Source organism: Eurosta solidaginis, chromosome 4, assembly GCF_040869045.1.
Source record: "Eurosta solidaginis isolate ZX-2024a chromosome 4, ASM4086904v1, whole genome shotgun sequence".
Classification (NCBI taxonomy): domain Eukaryota; kingdom Metazoa; phylum Arthropoda; class Insecta; order Diptera; family Tephritidae; genus Eurosta; species Eurosta solidaginis.
Genome location: NC_090322.1, coordinates 239,175,127 through 239,193,160, shown reverse-complemented (window position 1 = coordinate 239,193,160; position 18,034 = coordinate 239,175,127). Strand labels below are relative to the sequence as shown.

The following is an 18,034-nucleotide window of genomic DNA, read 5'->3' as shown; positions in this document are numbered from 1 at the left end:
TTGAAAGACATTTGTAATAATTACATAAATATGTGTAAATCCCCAACAAATAAAAAAAAAAAAAAACGGTTGCAACTGCTGGTTTTATTCGCGCTATAGAACACTCAACTACTTTTTCAGATGCTTCGGTATAACGCGGCATGTCAGTTGGAATGTAATACATTTTTTTCTAATTTTATTTTATTTAAATTCGCAGTTTTTTCACCCCTTTAGCTTAGTTAGATTTTTATTAAGAATAAAATTTCATTTTTGAGGGATTTTTATGAAATATGTGAGTCTTTATGAAATCATTTGAGCTTTTCTCAAATATATTTGACTTTCTGGAATATATTTGATATTTTCTGAAATAGATTTTGAAAATCTGAAATACAGTTGACTTTTTCTGAAATATACTTGACCTTTCTCAATTAAAGTCAAGGTTTTCTGACATATAATTGAAATATTTAATATATATTTTATTAATATATTTACATTTTTCTGATATTTATTTGTGTTTTTCTGAAATTTACATTTTGATTTTTCTGAAATACATTTGGAAAAAATTTACTTAATAGAGAAAATATGAGCAGTCAGTCAAAAAAAAATATATTAAAATAAGTAAATTATGCAATGTGCCATTCGTTTACGAAATTGTTTGAAAAACACTATTGAGCAAATGACTTTAGTCATCGAACAGCGATTGAAAAAATGATCGAGGCTGTTTACTATTGTGAAAGTTTTTTTCATCAAACATTCACCACATGTATGAATTCACAATGCTGAATAACTGGCAGGCAACGGACAAACATCGCCAGCCGGTTATTATTTTATTTTTTTTTGAGATTTGACTGCGTGGAGGAGGACCTTCTTATCACTGAAAGTCTCAGTTCCAGGTTATTGTCCAATGCATAAAATGATTAATTTCTGGATTAACTTTCCAAAGTGTATATGTACTTTTGGCACCACTAGTACACAATGGTAGTACCATAGAGGCCAGAACCATTTGTAGCAGCTTGCGATTTGCAATAATTTTTTATAAGCGTTCAAAAAATGGCAGAGATTGTCAATCTCTAATTGCCAGATTATTTCCTAACTGTCTTTATTTTTTCAGATAGTATTTTCAATTAAACTCGGGTTTTAAATGGCACCACACCAGGTTATTTTAAAAGTAATTATAGTTAATTTCTTGTAATATTTGTATCATGATATTTTCAATTAAAATTGGTTTTAATATGGCACCACGCCAGTCACAGAATTAGTAATGTTTTTTTTTTTTTTTAATTTATTTATCCATGTTCACAACATAGAGAATTTCAATTTTTGCAATAAAAATTGCAGTTTGATGTATGCACTGAGGATTGCATAGCATGTAAACCGAGCTGCTTATTCAGAATAAAGTATATATGCAACAAATTTTCTTTTATACGCCGTAATTTGTTCCGTTAGTTGTATGATACTTTCGAGAATTGTCTTTAATTTTAGTATATATGTAAGTAAATGTTAATTTTCAATATATGGCATGTTGCCATGTGTTAATCACTGTCCCGTTACGATCCGTTATGTATGTATATAAAGCGAGTTGGTTTTTATATGGCACCACGCCAGTTTTTAAATGCACGAATTTTTAATTCCTGTTAGGAGTGCAAGAACACCACCCTAACTCCAGGTCAGGGAGGCACCACATCTCCTACCAAAACGCCCGAGGGGAGCACAGAAGCCAACCTTTAGGCCTATTTTACACACTGATACACACTTAACTGGCTGGTAATTCTTTTAAAGTTTATCAATATTTAATGACTAATTTTCGAAATTGCCGCGGTTGGCTCTGTTTCGCAAAGCACGAAAGTAACTTTTTTTTCTTCACAAACTCCTTCACGAATAACAAGGGAAACCAATTAAATTGACTTGGTGTGTAATCATATTAGCGCTGCACTACTGGGCGTGAGTGTCGTGAAATACAATTTGTGGAAGAGACGCAACAAATTAAATGGGGTTACAACAACAACAACAACGACAGTGTCGTGAAAGAAATGACAGCATAGAAGACCAGTATCGCACCCTTAGTGCTCTCTTATGCCCGGTTTATCAGTAGTTGGTTAAGCTAAGCTAACTACTGAGCAGTTTTTCAGTGAGAGTTTAAGGCCGGTTTTGGAGTAGGCTTTTTTGTACGGCAACATTGGTTTTTTTATCTATAGATAATTTTTAGATACGACAACAGCTGGATTTTGCTTACCCAACAAGCATTTAAAAGACATTTCTCCAGCGAAATATATATCTAGTTCTGGTGATATCCAAATCATTATCTAGTTATTCTTAAACCAGATAGGTCTCAAGTTGACATCCAGCTTCATTCTCCAATCACTATTCAACCTTTGAGAAATTTTGTAAATTTTATAGTTCTCGAGTTGATCTCCAACGTCATTAGCATTTTCAAATTATTATCAACCTTTGGGAGATTTTGAGAAATGTACACTTCTGAAATGAATATTCAACACGTTTCTCCAGGTGATATCCCACATTGCATGTCGAGTTGAGGTGAAGTTGAAAAAAATATCCAAGGTGGTACCACAAAAGCCAACAGCTATTTATTGTGAGAAATAAACACCTGATTGATAGCAGTAATGAAACGTAATTTATCAAAAATAAATCATACATATTTTATTTTCGTGAAAATACTGTAGTATTGGAATCTTACACTTGAGTCCAGTTAAAGAACCACAGGTTTGGAACTATAATTTTTCAAATTAAGTAATAGCATTTTTCGCTTTATAAAAAAATCCCTCTTTTGCTGAGTATACTATGATTCTCAAGTTGAGCCACTGTATCGTAACAACTCTTGAGATTTTAGGGGTATGCTAGTAATCAATATGAGATCTAATGGTACTCAAGCCCAAATGCTTGTTGGGTATATTCGACGCCATTTCGAACGAACGCGAATCACCGATAGGCTAACTAGAGTTTAACCATGCCAGATCGGCCGCTTAAGCTCAGCTTAAACTCCAATTAAAGTAGACTGAAAAACTGCAGAATAAGTTTAAGCGTAGTTAAACTGACAAACTGAGTTGAACTTGTACTGACTTGGCCTTAGACGATTCTATTTTTCAACTAAAAAAAAAATTCTCCGCCGCAATATTAATCTAGTTCCGGAGGTGATATCCAACATCATTATTTAATTATTCTTAAACCAGATAGTTCTCGAGTTGATATCCAACTTCATTCTCCAGTCACTATCCAACCTTTGAGAAATTTTGTAAAATTAAAAGTTTTCCAGTTGATCTCCAACGTCATTAATATTTTCCAATTATTATCCTAATTTCGAGAGATTTTGAGAAATGTACAGTTCTCAAATGAATATTCAACCCATTTCTCCAGTTGATATCTCACATTATATATGGAGTTGAGGTGCAGTTGAAAAAAATCTCCAAGGTGGTACCACCAAAACCAACAGCTGTTTATTGTGAGAAATAAACACCTGGTTGATACCAGTAATGAAGCGTAATTAATTAAGAATAAATTATATAGGCGGCCGCCGTGGTTAGATGGTAGCGTGCACCGCCTACGACAACGAGGATTCAACATCAACATCATGGAATCTTACATTTGAGTCCAGTTAGAGAACCAAGTTGTTAATTACATTTTTTCGACTTAAGTAATAGCATATTTTGCTTTATAAAATATTCCCTCTTTTGCTGAGTACGCTGTGATTCTCGAGTTGAGCCACTGTTTTGAAACAACTCTTGAGATTTTAGAAGTATGTCTAGTTATCAACATGGGCTCTAATGGTACCCAAGCCCAAATGCTTGTTGGGTATATTCGACGCCATTTCGTACGAACGCAAATAACTGATAGGTTAACTAGAGTTTAACCCTGGCAGATCGACCGCTTAAGCTTAGCTCAAACTCCAGTTAAAGTAGACTGAAAAACTGCAGAATAAGTTTAAGCGTAGTTTAACTGACAAACTGAGTTGAACTTGTACTGAAAAACCGGGCTTTGTATGCGTCGTTAGTAGTGCACAAATACATCTCCCACTATTGTGACTGTGTTGTTATGAGAATCCATACATTACGCCTCAGTTGAGGTAGTCATGGCCTACTTTGTCTTCATTTATTCATCATCATTAAATGGTGGTTAACCGTCTTCGTGAATTAAGCCGCTTCGTAACAAGTCGCGCCAGCTAATCAGCTGCCGTCTATTCGTATAACATGGCCTAGCCATTGAAGCCTTTGGGTTTTAATTCGCTGCACTATCCTTATATCTGCACAAAGCTCATACAGCTCATCATTATCCCTCGATACTCGCCGTCGGCATCACGGACAGGACTAGAAATTTTAAAGACAGCTTTTCCCTCGAACACTCCCAGGCCACCTCATCTTCTTTCGTCACCGTCCATGATCCCAAGCCATACATCAGGATAGGTATGATGAGCAACTTTTAGAGTGTGATTTCTGTTCGTCGAAAGAGGACTTTACTTCCCTTTACTTTACTTCGCACAATACCCTAGATAGAGCCTTATGCGCGATATTAAGCAGTCCGATTCTGCAGTAATTGGCCCAGTTTGGGGATCGCCTTTTTCTGGACTGTGAGGAGCAATCTGAAGGCATGTGCTCATCCGACCATATTTTGCATAGAAGTTGATGCATGCTCTTTACCGACTCTTCGGAACGTGTTTTCCGTAATCGGCGATTAGGGTATCGAGTTCATCTTCTCCCTCGCTGGCTAGGAGGTGTTCACTCTACAACTTAACACACTCTGTTTGACAGTTACCAGGCCGCTATTTTCATTCCTGTCGGAATCTTTCCCGGTCTTGAAACCTTTCGTCATCCGCCGGATATTTCGGGTGAATTTTCGGGCATTTTTCCTATTAGCCGGCCTCGTGGCCGCCGTGAAGTGGTGGTTTGGCAAGCGCTCCGAGTGTATTTCAGCCATGAAAACTTATCCGCCTTGCGGATTCCGTTCGGAGTCGCTATCAAACAAGTAGGTCGCGTCCCGCCAATTTGTAGAAAAATTACGTTTCGTTGGTTGCCACAAGATGGTGCCCGAGCCGATATTTGGGCTCGGAAGAGGGCACACATCCAGTACACTGGAAATATGCCTGATGAAAAGTTCGGTTTCGTGTTCTGCGATCAGGAGACAGCCAAGTAGCTTGGTGTATCCTTTTATGCTGGATTCTGTTACTGCAAATTACCATATTTCGAGCCGCGGCGTAGTCGATCAGCCTCAAACCGTTGGGAGATGTAAGCGGGGGCTAAATTTTTCGACTTTATGACCAAAGGCCCCTTCCTAGCTCACCTTGGCGTTAAATTTGCCCAGCATGGTTTTAATATTATCGCGCGGCAAGTCATTGAAGCTCTTTTCTTTCTTCTAAGATTACTAAGCCATCTGCATACCCTTGTGTGTCAACTCAAGTGCATTTCAGGAAGTGATGGAAGTCATCAATGACAAGGGTCCACAAGAGAGGATAAAGTACACCCCCTTGAGGGCGTTACTTAGTGGCCCCAATTGACCCAGTTTCCCTCCAAGCTCCAGGCTGAAATGTCAATAAAAGCGTAGAGGGCTACATTTTGGAACTGTAACGCCTTATTTTGCCTTGCAACGTGCATCGTGCTTTGACATTTGTCAGTAGTCACAAGTCGTGCTTTCGACCAAATCATAGCAATTGACCAAAATAACAGTAGGCAGACATTGAAAATAAGAAATATACTGTTAGTTTATGAATTCTTGTGACCAAAGTCGAACAGGCGCGATATATATGGATGCGTCACAGTATATTTTGCTACTTATTACTACTAAATATTTATTAATATTCTTTCTCACCGTAATAACTGTACAATCATATTTCTCTTTAAAATAAATTAAGCCCAGATAAAACAAGTAAGGAGGGCTAAGTTCGGGTGCAACCGAACATTACATACTCAGCTGGGAGCTTTGGAGAAAAAATAAGAGAAAATCACCATGTAGGAAAATGAATCTAGGGTAACCCTGGAATGTGTTTGTATGACATGGGTATCAAATGGGAGGTATTAAAGAGTATTTTAAAAGGGAGTGGACCTTAGTTCTATAGGTGGACGCCTTTTCGAGATATCGCCATAAAGGTGGACCAGGGGTGACTCTAGAATGCGTTTGTACTATATGGGTATCAAATTAAAGGTATTAATGAGGGTTTTAAAATGGAGTGGCCCGTAGTTGTATATGTGAAGGCGTTTTCGAGATATCGACCAAAATGTGGACCACGGTGAACCAGAACATCATCTGTCGGGTACCGCTAATTTATTTATATATGAATACCACGAACAGTATTCCTGCCAAAATTCCAAGGGCTTTTGATTTCGCCCTGCAGAACTTCTTCATTTTCTTGTACTTAATATGGTAGGTGTCACACCCATTTTACAAAGTTTTTTCTAAAGTTATATTTTGCATCAATAAACCAATCCGATTACCATGTTTCATCCGTTTTTTCGTATTTGGTATAGAATTATGGCATTTTTTTCATTTTTCGTAATTTTCGATATCGAAAAAGTGGGCGTGGTCATAGTCGGATTTCGCCCATTTTTATTACCAAGATAAAGTGAGTTCAGATAAGTACGATAACTAAGTTTAGTAAAGATATATCGATTTTTGCTCAAGTTATCATGTTAACGGCCGAGCGGAAGGACAGACGGTCGACTGTGTATAAAAACTGGGCGTGGCTTCAACCGATTTCGCCCATTTTCACAGAAAACAGTTATCGTCATAGAATCTATGCCCCTACCAAATTTGATAAGGATTGGTAAATTTTTGTTCGACTTATGGCATTAAAAGTATTCTAGACAAATTAAATGAAAAAGGGCGGAGCCACGCCTATTCTTTTATTTTTGTATTTTGTTGCACCATATCATTACTGGAGTTGAATGTTGACATAATTTACTTATATACTGTAAAGATATTCAATTTTTTGTTAAAATTTGACTTTTAAATTTGTTTTTTTTTTAAAGTGGGCGTGTTCTTCATCCGATTTTGCTAATTTTTATTTAGCGCACATATAGTGATAGGAGTAACGTTCCTGCCAAATTTCATCATGATATCTTCAACGACTGCCAAATTACAGCTTGCAAAACTTTTAAATTACCTTCTTTTAAAAGTGGGGGGTGCCATGCCCATTGTCCAAAATTTTACTAATTTTCTATTCCGCATCATAAGGCCAACCCACCTACCAAGTTTCATCGCTTTATCCGCCTTTGGTAATGAATTATCGCACTTTTTCGGTTTTTCGAAATTTTCGATATCGAAAAAGTGGGCGTGGTGACAGTCCGATATCGTTCATTTTAAATAGCGATCTGAGATGAGTGCCCAGGAACCTACATACCAAATTTTATCAAGATACCTCACATTTACTCAAGTTATCGTGTTAACGGACAGACGGACGGACGGACGGACATGGCTCAATCAAATTTTTTTTCGATACTGATGATTTTGATATATGGAACTTTATATCTATCTCGATTCCTTTATACCTGTACAACCAACCGTTATCCGATCAAAGTTAATATACTTTGTGTGCAAAGCACGCTGAGTATAAAAATCAGTCGCCTATTGGCAACTGTTAAGAACAGACAGTCAAAACGTTGGGCCATAAAACAATCAATGGGGTTTTGTGTGATATTGTGAAGACTTGATAAGTTTCTTTATACAATTCGTCTGCAAGTGAAGAAATTAGCTCATTTGTTAAGTGACACCATCGAGGACGACATGAAGAAAGTCGCTACTGTTACGCGGTTATCGGCAAATTTTATTGCCATAATTTTTATAATCTTACTGAGTTTGTGCTTGGCTAGCCATGTACAAGGACAATATACGTACGGTCAGATTGCTGGTGCATGGAATATTAGCTACGCTGATGGTTCTACAGAATATCAATTAACAATTTCACAAGAATTACAAGAAGTGAATTTACAAATATACAACTTGGATTTAAGTTCGAATATTGATTTTCATTTCGAAATTCATGCGGACAATGAAAAAGTTTCGCATGTGGATAAGCGCATTGAAAGAAGTGATATAATACAACAACAAAATGGTTCTACCACCAGCAGCAACAGCGTTTGGCAGGGCGCAGTTCTAGTTCAAACGCGTCATTTTGGTTTTACAAATCTCTATGTTACGCTACATCCGCGCAATGGTGCAGCTGTGGAACGTTCACCAGGCGATCTTACTTTGGCTGTAGCACGCAAAGATCGTCTGGATGAGAAAATTTTTTCTTATACAGCTTCGACGCTACTGCTATTAATGTTCCTCAATTTGGGTGCTGTACTCGATTTGCAACGTTTGAAGGCGATCTTTTTACGTCCATTAGCTGTTTCGCTGGGTATTTGCACGAGTTATATTCTAATGCCTGCGCTCGCTTTAGCACTCGGCTATTGTTGTTTACCCGAAAAACAGGAACTACAATTGGCACTCTTTTTCACAGCACTCTCACCGAGTGGTGGCTTAGCAAATATTTGCACGATTTTTCTGAAGGGTAATGTGAATCTCTCGATTGCTACAACAACAATAAATAGCCTCTTGTCATTGACTATGTTTCCGTTATGGATGCTAATTTTAACTCACACCCTGTTTGTAAATACTGAATTGGATGTACCTTTAGCGGATTTGGCATTAAGCGCTGGTGCACTGATTTGCGCCATTGGTTTGGGTATTTTGCTGCGTATTTTATTGCCGAAGACAACGCTTGTGATTATTCGTTTTCTGAAACCGTTTTGTGCTTGCCTCAGTTTGACATTGATCGGAATGACGGTGGGCATTAATGCATTCGCTTTCAAGGAGCTAACACCATGGGTGAGTATAAATTTTTAATGTGCTTCAGTTTTGCTGTACCAGATGATCAAATTTTTTGCTGGGATATTGCCACTCTCTCACTACATCATCATCGGCAGGTGGGATGAGTATTGATCCTCCCTCCTATGCATTAACCAATTGTTGACTCGTCTCGGTCTTGGGAACGTCTGCCGTCCAAGACATTTTCTAGTAAAACTATCGGACACTTTCATATGCCTTAAGCGCTTACGGCTTTCGACCTGATCATCACCATCATTACTTGGCTAGTAACTGCTTATCAGGTTTTGGTAGTTGCAAAACAAGTCACGCCGATATTCCCTGATTCGAGCAAGAAATAACAAGTCTTCCTCTGCTGCCAAATACGGATGTGGATTAGAATAATTTCAGGGCCTTTTCAGACATATGGCACGATCTATCTACCGAGTGTTTGGGCTTTTATTCTTTGCACTATGTTGATATCTGCGTAAAGCTCATACAGTATCATACAGTACCCTCACAGAAAATATAATAAATCTTCGGCAGAACTTTTCTCTCGAATATTCTAAGGAGTTGGTCAATCTTATCCCCACAACCTTTTTTCGTCATCAATCTTTTAAGGATAGCGCTTTATACCACTACGCTTTGTGCTCGTAATTGAAACCCAGTAGGTACCGTCCTTACTTTTATGAAGCGAGTGTCACCTCACTTATGGTCTCAAATGCTTCAAAGTATTCGTACTCATATTAAGACCCCCTAATTTCCTACATAAGAAGGGTTAGGGATGGAATTACTTAGAATGTTCAACGAGGTCACATGGATGGTTCCTCGGCTAGTACCTTAAGGTGCTAGTCCCGGAGTATACCTGATCTATATCCGACAAAGAATTATCAACATTGACAGTATTCCTCATATACCTCAATACCTCAGCCCTGCAGATGTTTAATGCTTGAGTAACTTTCCGTTAGCAGACTTTTCTTGCGATTCTATGTGCATTTGCCACGCAGCATTAAAGCGTGTACGTGGTTTGGCTGTGACAAGATAGTGGTAAGAGCATGTATTTGATTAGTAAAAGGAAACCTGCGGTTCTTGTTATTAGCAAAGACCGTTCTATTCAAGTCCCGTTCATGTTCTATCCACCCGTGACGATACCGCAACTTGAGACTTTAACCCGTTCGCGCCAATTGCTGCCTAAAGCAAACACTACCCACGTTAAGCTGAAATCAAGTCGACAGTGAAGTTCTAACTAATACATGTGTTGACTAGACGTAAACGTGACTAAAGAGAGACCCAACTATACATAACCGAAGTTCTGAGTCTGTTTTGTATGAGCTCATTCCACTCAGATAGTCTTGACTTCCCTGTATTCAACGATTGAAATATGTAACAACAGCAGCAAAGAAATCGCCGTGACTGCCTGCGACGGCATCTGCGTCCCGTTAACAACCACCAATAATAATAATCACAGCTCTCATTACAAGAAAACTCAGCTGCGACAATGTGAACCTATGAATGTGTTATTTTTTCTACTTCTAAGAACATAGGCAGTTATGCAAACGCCCAGCTAGCAGCTCCTATCTACTGCTAGATATAGGAGTAAGCCCCGAATGGGTTGAGAGCCTATCGCTGTTCAATCACTGTTGATCTATGTTAGGCAATGTGGAACTGGCAGGTCAATAAAGACCTCACATAGGCAGAATGTGTTCATAATGTTACCAGAATTGGCTTTACGACCAAACGGAAAAACTCAATTAGGCACGAGGACCGATCGTAGAAATTTTGCAGTCCCGCGCTCCTGCCCATCGTATGCAACTCCTTTGTCCTTATGATTTCTCCCAAACGGATTGCGACGTCTACCGTCGATTCATCGAGTGCTGCATTCTCCTTTGGCAACTCATCGGCCTTTTCGTTACATTCTATTCCTTTATGACCGAGAACCCACTAAACGTGGCTCAATTATATGGTTGGTTCATCTCATCCGCTGATTTTATTTATTTATTTTTTTCATTTCACTGGTATAGGGATTGTCAAAAGGAGATGGAAAACGCAAAATATAACCAACACATTACGCAAGCCGACAAAATTTAACCAACATTCAGACCCAGAAACCGGACTATATATTTCCGAAGGTCTATGATACGCTGAATCCACATCTGCCCTCAGAATTGCTCTATCACGTTCTGGTTTCCGAGATATCCTAACCTAAAAATGTAAAAAGTGCTGTTGTTGCCCATATTTGAGGTTATGTAGCCTTGCAGATGTTTTCTAAAGGATGGCATCTTTAAATACAAGTCTTCTTCTTTTAAATGGCGTTGAGTTTGCTCAAATATATATTTTTTTTCGCTGAGATATCGCATTTTGAAATTTTCATGTTTCTAAATTTTCCTACACCTGAAAATCGATTGAGATAACATAGACATGATATAGTCGATTACTAATTTTCTTGAATTGAATCTTATTTTTCTTAAAATTTTTTCTCACAAGTGTGCTAACTCACCACACTCCTACACTATCTAACCCTCGGGTACCGAGTCACACACAGTCCTAACCCCTAGAAACCACCCCTACCACACCACAAGCAGGAAAACTCACCTAACCTTGGGAACAGCGAGTTTCGTCGCTATGTTATTGCTGTAGAGATGAGTCACCCATATAATTGAACCATGCCACTAAAAACAGTTCTTGATGAAGTACTGTTTGATATTATTGCCTTGATCGTCGCCTAGCAAAATATGTATTGACGCGACTGCAGCTTAAGCACGGCCATATCAGTCACGGATAAAAATCGCCGCCATTGAGAAGAATAGTCATAAATCACGAGATGTCCGCAATCTCTTCTTAATCCGTAGTTTGCAATTGCCTATGCTATATGAAGACATCTCAGTAAAAAATATCTGAAAAGTAGTCCGCTATGCCAGATAATAATTGAAGCGTGTATTCAAAGTGAAGGTTCTCTACTCTCATTTAACTAAGTACCGAACATTGAAAGTTTGGAAACCAATCATACTTTTGTGTGATCTTCTTTTAAAAAGTAGTAATCCTGAATTTAGGTTTGAATTCGGACAGTTTATACGCGCTTAGACAACCGCTATCGTGGTTCGAATGCCCTGAAAGTGTTGAACTATTATTTTTTATTTTATTACTAGAAGACCCGGCAGACGTTGTCCTGCCCTAAATTTGGCCTATCTGCATACATTTTAATAAGTTTTCCGTCTGAATCTGCCCTCCCCCTCTTCACTTTTTCCTAATCCATTTATTCACTCCTTCCTCAGTCTTTTTCGCTTCATCTATCTCCATTTTCATTTCATTCTATCTCTTTCTCAATCTCATTATCTCTTTTTTCTTCTCTCAATTTATTTTTATTCTTCTGCATCCCTTATTGCCTGTCCCAGGTGGTATGTATATTATTCCAGTCCCAGTCCCAGTCCCACTCCGAATCTCAGTCCCAGTCCTAGTCCTAATCCCAGTTCCAGTCCGTCTCGGGATAATATATTACTCTGTACTAAAGCATTCATCAACAGCTTTCATTTGATATCCGTATTCTATACACACATTCTAGGGGTACCCAGGTCCACGTTTTGGCCTATATCTCGAGGCCCAAGTCACCCAGGGGTATGAAAATTACCCTCTACTAAAGCACTCATCGACAGCTTTCATTTGATATCCATATTCTATAAACACACTCTAGGGGTACCCGGGCCCACGTTTTGCCCTATATCTCGAGACCCAAGTCACTCAGGGGTATGAAAATTACCCTCTACTAAAGCACTCATCAATAGCTTTCATTTGATATCAATATTCTATAAACACACCCTAGGGGTACCCGGGTCTACGTTTTGGCCTATATCTCGAGAACCTAGTCACCCAGAGGTATGAAAATTACCCTCTACTAAAGCAATCATCAACAGCTTTCATTTGATATCAACATTCTATAAACACATCCTAGGGGTACCCAGGTCCACGTTTTGGCCTATAGCTCGAGACCCTACTCACCCAGGGGTATGAAAATTACCCTCTACTAAAGCACTCATCAACAGCTTTCATTTGATATCCATATTCTATAAACACACTCTAGGGCTACCCGGGTCCACGTTTTGGCCTATATCTCGAGATCCTAGTCACCCAGTCACCTATCCTATATTTCAAGTTAGATCAAAACACACACGGGGTGCAAAACAAATTCAAAATCGGTTCAGTAGTTAAGGAGTCCATTGGCCTCAATTGTGTGACACGTGTTTTTATATATTAAGATTACTAGGCCTGGAAGCACTGCGACCTTTGTACAGATCTATTGTGCATGACCTTTCAGCCTAATTTTGTATCTGGAGGCTTTTGATGTATCTAAGTAACTCTTCAGGCTTTTTACTCCATATCACATAAGGACTAAGGGCCAGAGCGACGCATTCGCTGAGAATGTGAACCGGCGTTTCATCATCCAGGTCACAGAAACGACAAATTTGGGTATCGGATAGATTTAACTTACTTAGATGATATCGTAGAATACAGTGTCTCGTATAGTACCCAGTAAGAGTCCTTAGGTCCTCCCTGCTTAGAATAATGAGTTTGGCTGATACTTTCGTTGCCCGAAGTATATACAGTTTGGCCTGACTTTGCCCTGGGCAGTCAATCCAGTGACGTCTGAATTGTTTAGTTTCCCAGTTACTTATAGTTTTCCTGGTGTGTGCTTTTGTAAGTCCACAAAAGGGCACTGGACCATAGAATGCTGCTATGGCACCCTGGATAATCTGCATGTTCATTACCCTGATGTCCGGAAACCCATCCTAACAAAACCTTGTTTTTGGCTCACAGGTCATTAAGGATTTCAGTGCAATCATCAACTAGCTTAGATGTAACTGTGTAGGATTGCAAGGCACGCAGGGTCGCCTGGCTGTCCGGCATAATGTACATGCTCTTCGATGTTGAGCCTCTCCGAAGACATTCTCTACCACAGACTTCTATTGCAGGGTCATTATAGGGATTCCCTGTTTTCCAGTGGGTCCTGTATACATTGGACACTTCAAAGTTCTGTGAGATTCTGAGCTTACGTCTCGCAGTTGAACTAAGTAATTTGATTGTAATTTTCAGTCAACCACCAAAAACTATCGAAGAAATATCTTACTTTCTTAACGTGCGCTTTTTTTGTTGCTTTCGCAGAAATTCACCTGCTGATATTTGTTTCTTTGCTTATTTTTGTGTGTCCCATTTTTATACCAACAACACAATGTAAGACTTTTTTTAATTCCAGATTTTCCTGGCAGCATTTTTCTTGCCCATCATCGGATTTGTGGTATCTTTTGGTCTATCGAAATTGTTACGCTGCTCTGCAAGTGATGCGATAACAATTTCAATTGAGACTAGCGTTTTGAATATGACAGTGCCAATTATACTGTTACAACATAGTTTCGATGAAGTTCGATCCGATATGACGCTCATTGTGCCAATTATGGCTGCACTACTCTCACTACTAATGATGGCCGTAATTTATACGATAAGACGGATTTTCGGTTGGAATGAAAATCTTGATACTGGTGCTTATAATTCTAAAGTTTACCTTGTGCAAAATTATAGTGAGAAAAGTGAATTGCCACGGTGAAGCGTGTTTTTCACAAAAAAGCTATAACTGTTTTTTAGTTATAAAGTATTTATCACATCGATCATTATCGTTTGTAAACCTAAGCTAATCGATCCGCCTTTGTAGAGTCGACTCTAAATCAAAAAGAAACAAGTAAGGAAGCCTAAGTTCGGGTGAAACCGAACATTACATACCCAGCTGTACACGTGAAATGCTGTTGTTGTATGTTTTGTGTGCTTAATAGTGTTACAAGGCTGCGCAATAATACATATACATATTGATCTATTCTGAACTAATTTTCGTTTAAAAGAAGCAAAAAGGATACAGAGGCTAACACCAATGACCTTGAGCGGGTAATAATGCAGTTTTCCTTCAGATATGGGGATTCCCCTACTGTTTATTTTAAAATACAGATATAACACAACAATAAACATAAACACACAAGTGCCATTGTACTAAAAAGCGTTATTACAAAAAAAGGGCAGGGTTATTAACGAAATTTTCCAACTTTTACTAGAAATAGCTTATTACCTGCATCTCTACGAACTTTTACAAAATCTTTTATATAAAAGAAGGCGATTTAACAGATTTAGTCCATTTTTACTAAAAATATTTCCTGTTAAAAGGCATACATGTGCATCAAATCTTTCGTCGAGTTATGGCTCCAGAAACGTTTTTTTTCACTTCTTGTTATAATGGCACAAAATACGATTGGTACAAAACTATTACTCCTACGACCCTTTTTAAAGTCATTTATATAAAAGTGGGCGTGGTCCTTAACCTATCTTATCCATTTTTAAACGGTTTTATTTAGCTTGACTTGACTGGCTGGTTGGCTGGCTGGCACGAATTTTGTAATTGAAATTTAAGTAACTTCCCGATAAGCTACAAGCTTGAAACTTGGAATATAGTTCAGAACCCGATGATAATGCAATAATAAGAAAAAATCTCCGCTAGGTGGTGCAAGGATCGAGATATTCACAAAAATCGTATTTGGAACACATAATACATACAAGAATAGAAAGCGACCTATGAAAATAATCGCCGATAGGTGGCGCAAAGATCGAGATATTCACTAAAATCGTATTTGTGGTCCATTTTGGCTCATATTTGGAACACATAATACATACAAGAATAGAAAGCGACCTATCAAAAAAAGCGCAGCTAGGTGGGGCAAGGATCGAAATATTCACAAAAATAATATTTGTGGTCCGATTTGGCTCATATATGGAACGCATAATACATACAAGAATAGAAAGTGACCTATAAAAAAATCGCCGCTAGGTGGCGCAAGGATCGATATATTCAAAAAAATCGTATTTGTGGTCCGATTTGGTCCATATTTGAAACACATAATACATACATGAATAGAAAGCGACCTATGATGCCCGTTTGGCTCATATTTGGAACAAATATTACATACAGTCCGGTAGAAGTGACATCAAAATATTTTGTAGTTCGAGGAGGGACAAGCATACGTGGCGCAGAGTCGAGTAAAGTCTTTGGAAGGATTATGTACTGAGGACTTAGATTGTAACAAATTGTCAGGAAAGAGTCCTTGTAATAATGAGTCACTAAAAGAAATAAATAGAATGAGAAATAATAGGCAATTAAATAAAGACTAGAAACTTGAAAATAAAATAATTAAAAAAAAATTTTTTAGTTAAACGGTTTTATTGAAAACAATACTTACATGAAGTAATAATAATACTAAAAGCTAGAAAATAATTAGGTAGGTCCTAGGTACTCGTCATCATACTCCTCATCAATCTAAAGCGCTGGACGCGTAAAATTTCTATTGATAGTCATATATAAGACCAACTGAACCTTAATAAGGTTATGCTACGCCTCGCATTTTTAGAAACTTCACGCGCCCAACGCTTTTATTTAATTATCTGTTTAACGCCCTAGATTGATGAGGAGTGTGATGGCTAGTACATAGGACCTACATAATTATTTTCTAGCTTTTAGTATTATTATTACTTCATGTAAGTATTGTTTTCAATAAAACCGTTTCACTTAAAATGTTTTTTTTTTAATTATTTTATTTACTAAATGATCAGGTTTTTTGTGTTTTCCAAAATGTTATATATATAAAAAGTGGGCGTGGTTATCATCTGATTTCGCTAACTTTCAATACCAATCTATTCTGGGTCCAGATAAGCTCGTGCACCAAATTTGGTGAAGATAACTCAATATTTACCCAAGTTATCGTGATAACGGACACACGGACGGACGGACGGACATGGCTCAATCAAATTTTTTTTTTCAATACTGATGACTTAGATATCTGGAAGTCTATATCTATCTCAATTCCTTTATACCTGTACAACCAACCGTTATCCAATCAAAGTTATAATACCCTGTGTACAATTACAGCTGGGTATAAAGCAAAACGTGTACGGTTTCAGTCATCACCAAACGTCTGGCTTCAATTTCGGTAAAATTTCTTGTTTTTAACAGTTCTGTTGAGTATCAGCTGGTTCTTCCAAAACTACTACTTAGATGCGACTCTGAAAAGGGGTTCAAAGTTACATAGTCCGACAATCACTATAGGAGTGTGTGCTACTTTTTATGGTAGCTAGTTAATTTAAGTTTTTTTTAAGATATAAACACAAAACTTTTATTTATAAACTAAAAATACTAACAAATTATATTACAAGAAACAGTATGAGTGTTCAGTCTTGAAAGCGAGTGAAATTTCGGTTAGCGCTATGACGGGTTAATACAAACCATCGGTATTGGTAATGCCAATTTTACCTAGCAGTCACAAGAGAGAATTTTGAGAAACAGCAGATGGGGTGCTCGGGCCGCCAAATAACAACGGCAGTATTGCGAAAGTGCTAGTTAATTGATGGAATGTTGCTGATACTCAAGCCGATATGTGCTGGTGTGTTTATGTTGCGTTATGTTGCCACAGCTGCTCAAAATTTGTCGAAAAACGTGATGCTCTGTCATAAAAAGTAACACTGCTGCAACAACTGCAGCTAACACACCCACATTGACAATTTATACACTTTTATTTCTCTATTTTTCAATGAACGGCTATAGCGCGTGAGAAAAGTGATTTAGCTTTAAGCATCATTAGTGTAAACATTTAAATTTTCTGCCATTGTGTATATTGTATTAAAGTAAATATTTATTATAATCGTAAGAATTACTATTTAATAGCTCATAATAGAACATGTAAAATAGCAACCGATTAACGATCAACTTTAACCATTCTCTCATAACCGACTCGATAAAAATAAAAATATTTATGTTGGCATATTAACATTGAAGTTTTTATTATATAAAATACTATATACTGGAAACAGTATATCTGACCAAGTACATAAAAAAATGGACAAAAATCTTTAAATATCGACCCACAAATTGGAAAAGAATCTCGGCCTAAAACTAGCCAGCAAGGATTTTTTTTTTTACTTTTTATGGCTGCGTCACAAGAAAATTTCTCGCGCAAGATGTTGTGTTTGTTAATATAAAAGAATTTCAGACTTAGCAGTTGAAACTTATTTCGGCTTGCCCATTCACATAAAAAATTTCTCGAAGCACTGTTGCAGTTATTAATTGTGAACAAGTAAAGGTGTCTAAGTTCGGGTGTAACCGAACATTATATACTCAGCGTGAGCTTCAATTGTACATTTCATTTCAAATAAATTACTTTTCTACATAACACGTGGCACCGCCCGTTTA

The 18,034-nt window shown here is 37.7% G+C and overlaps 2 protein-coding genes across 2 annotated transcripts in view; one reads left to right on the top strand and one right to left on the bottom strand.

Annotated features, from left to right (window-relative positions):
* Window positions 1-18,034, bottom strand: part of LOC137251122 (NIF3-like protein 1) — a 72,000-nt gene that overhangs the window by 21,452 nt on the left and 32,514 nt on the right. The gene's annotated exons all lie outside the window — the stretch shown is intronic.
* LOC137247793 (hepatic sodium/bile acid cotransporter) lies at window positions 7,705-17,585 on the top strand. The gene is made up of 2 exons (XM_067778742.1): window positions 7,705-8,790; window positions 14,012-17,585. The coding sequence occupies exons 1-2, from the start codon at window positions 7,705-7,707 to the stop codon at window positions 14,357-14,359; spliced, it is 1,434 nt and encodes a 477-aa protein (XP_067634843.1). The 3' UTR covers window positions 14,360-17,585.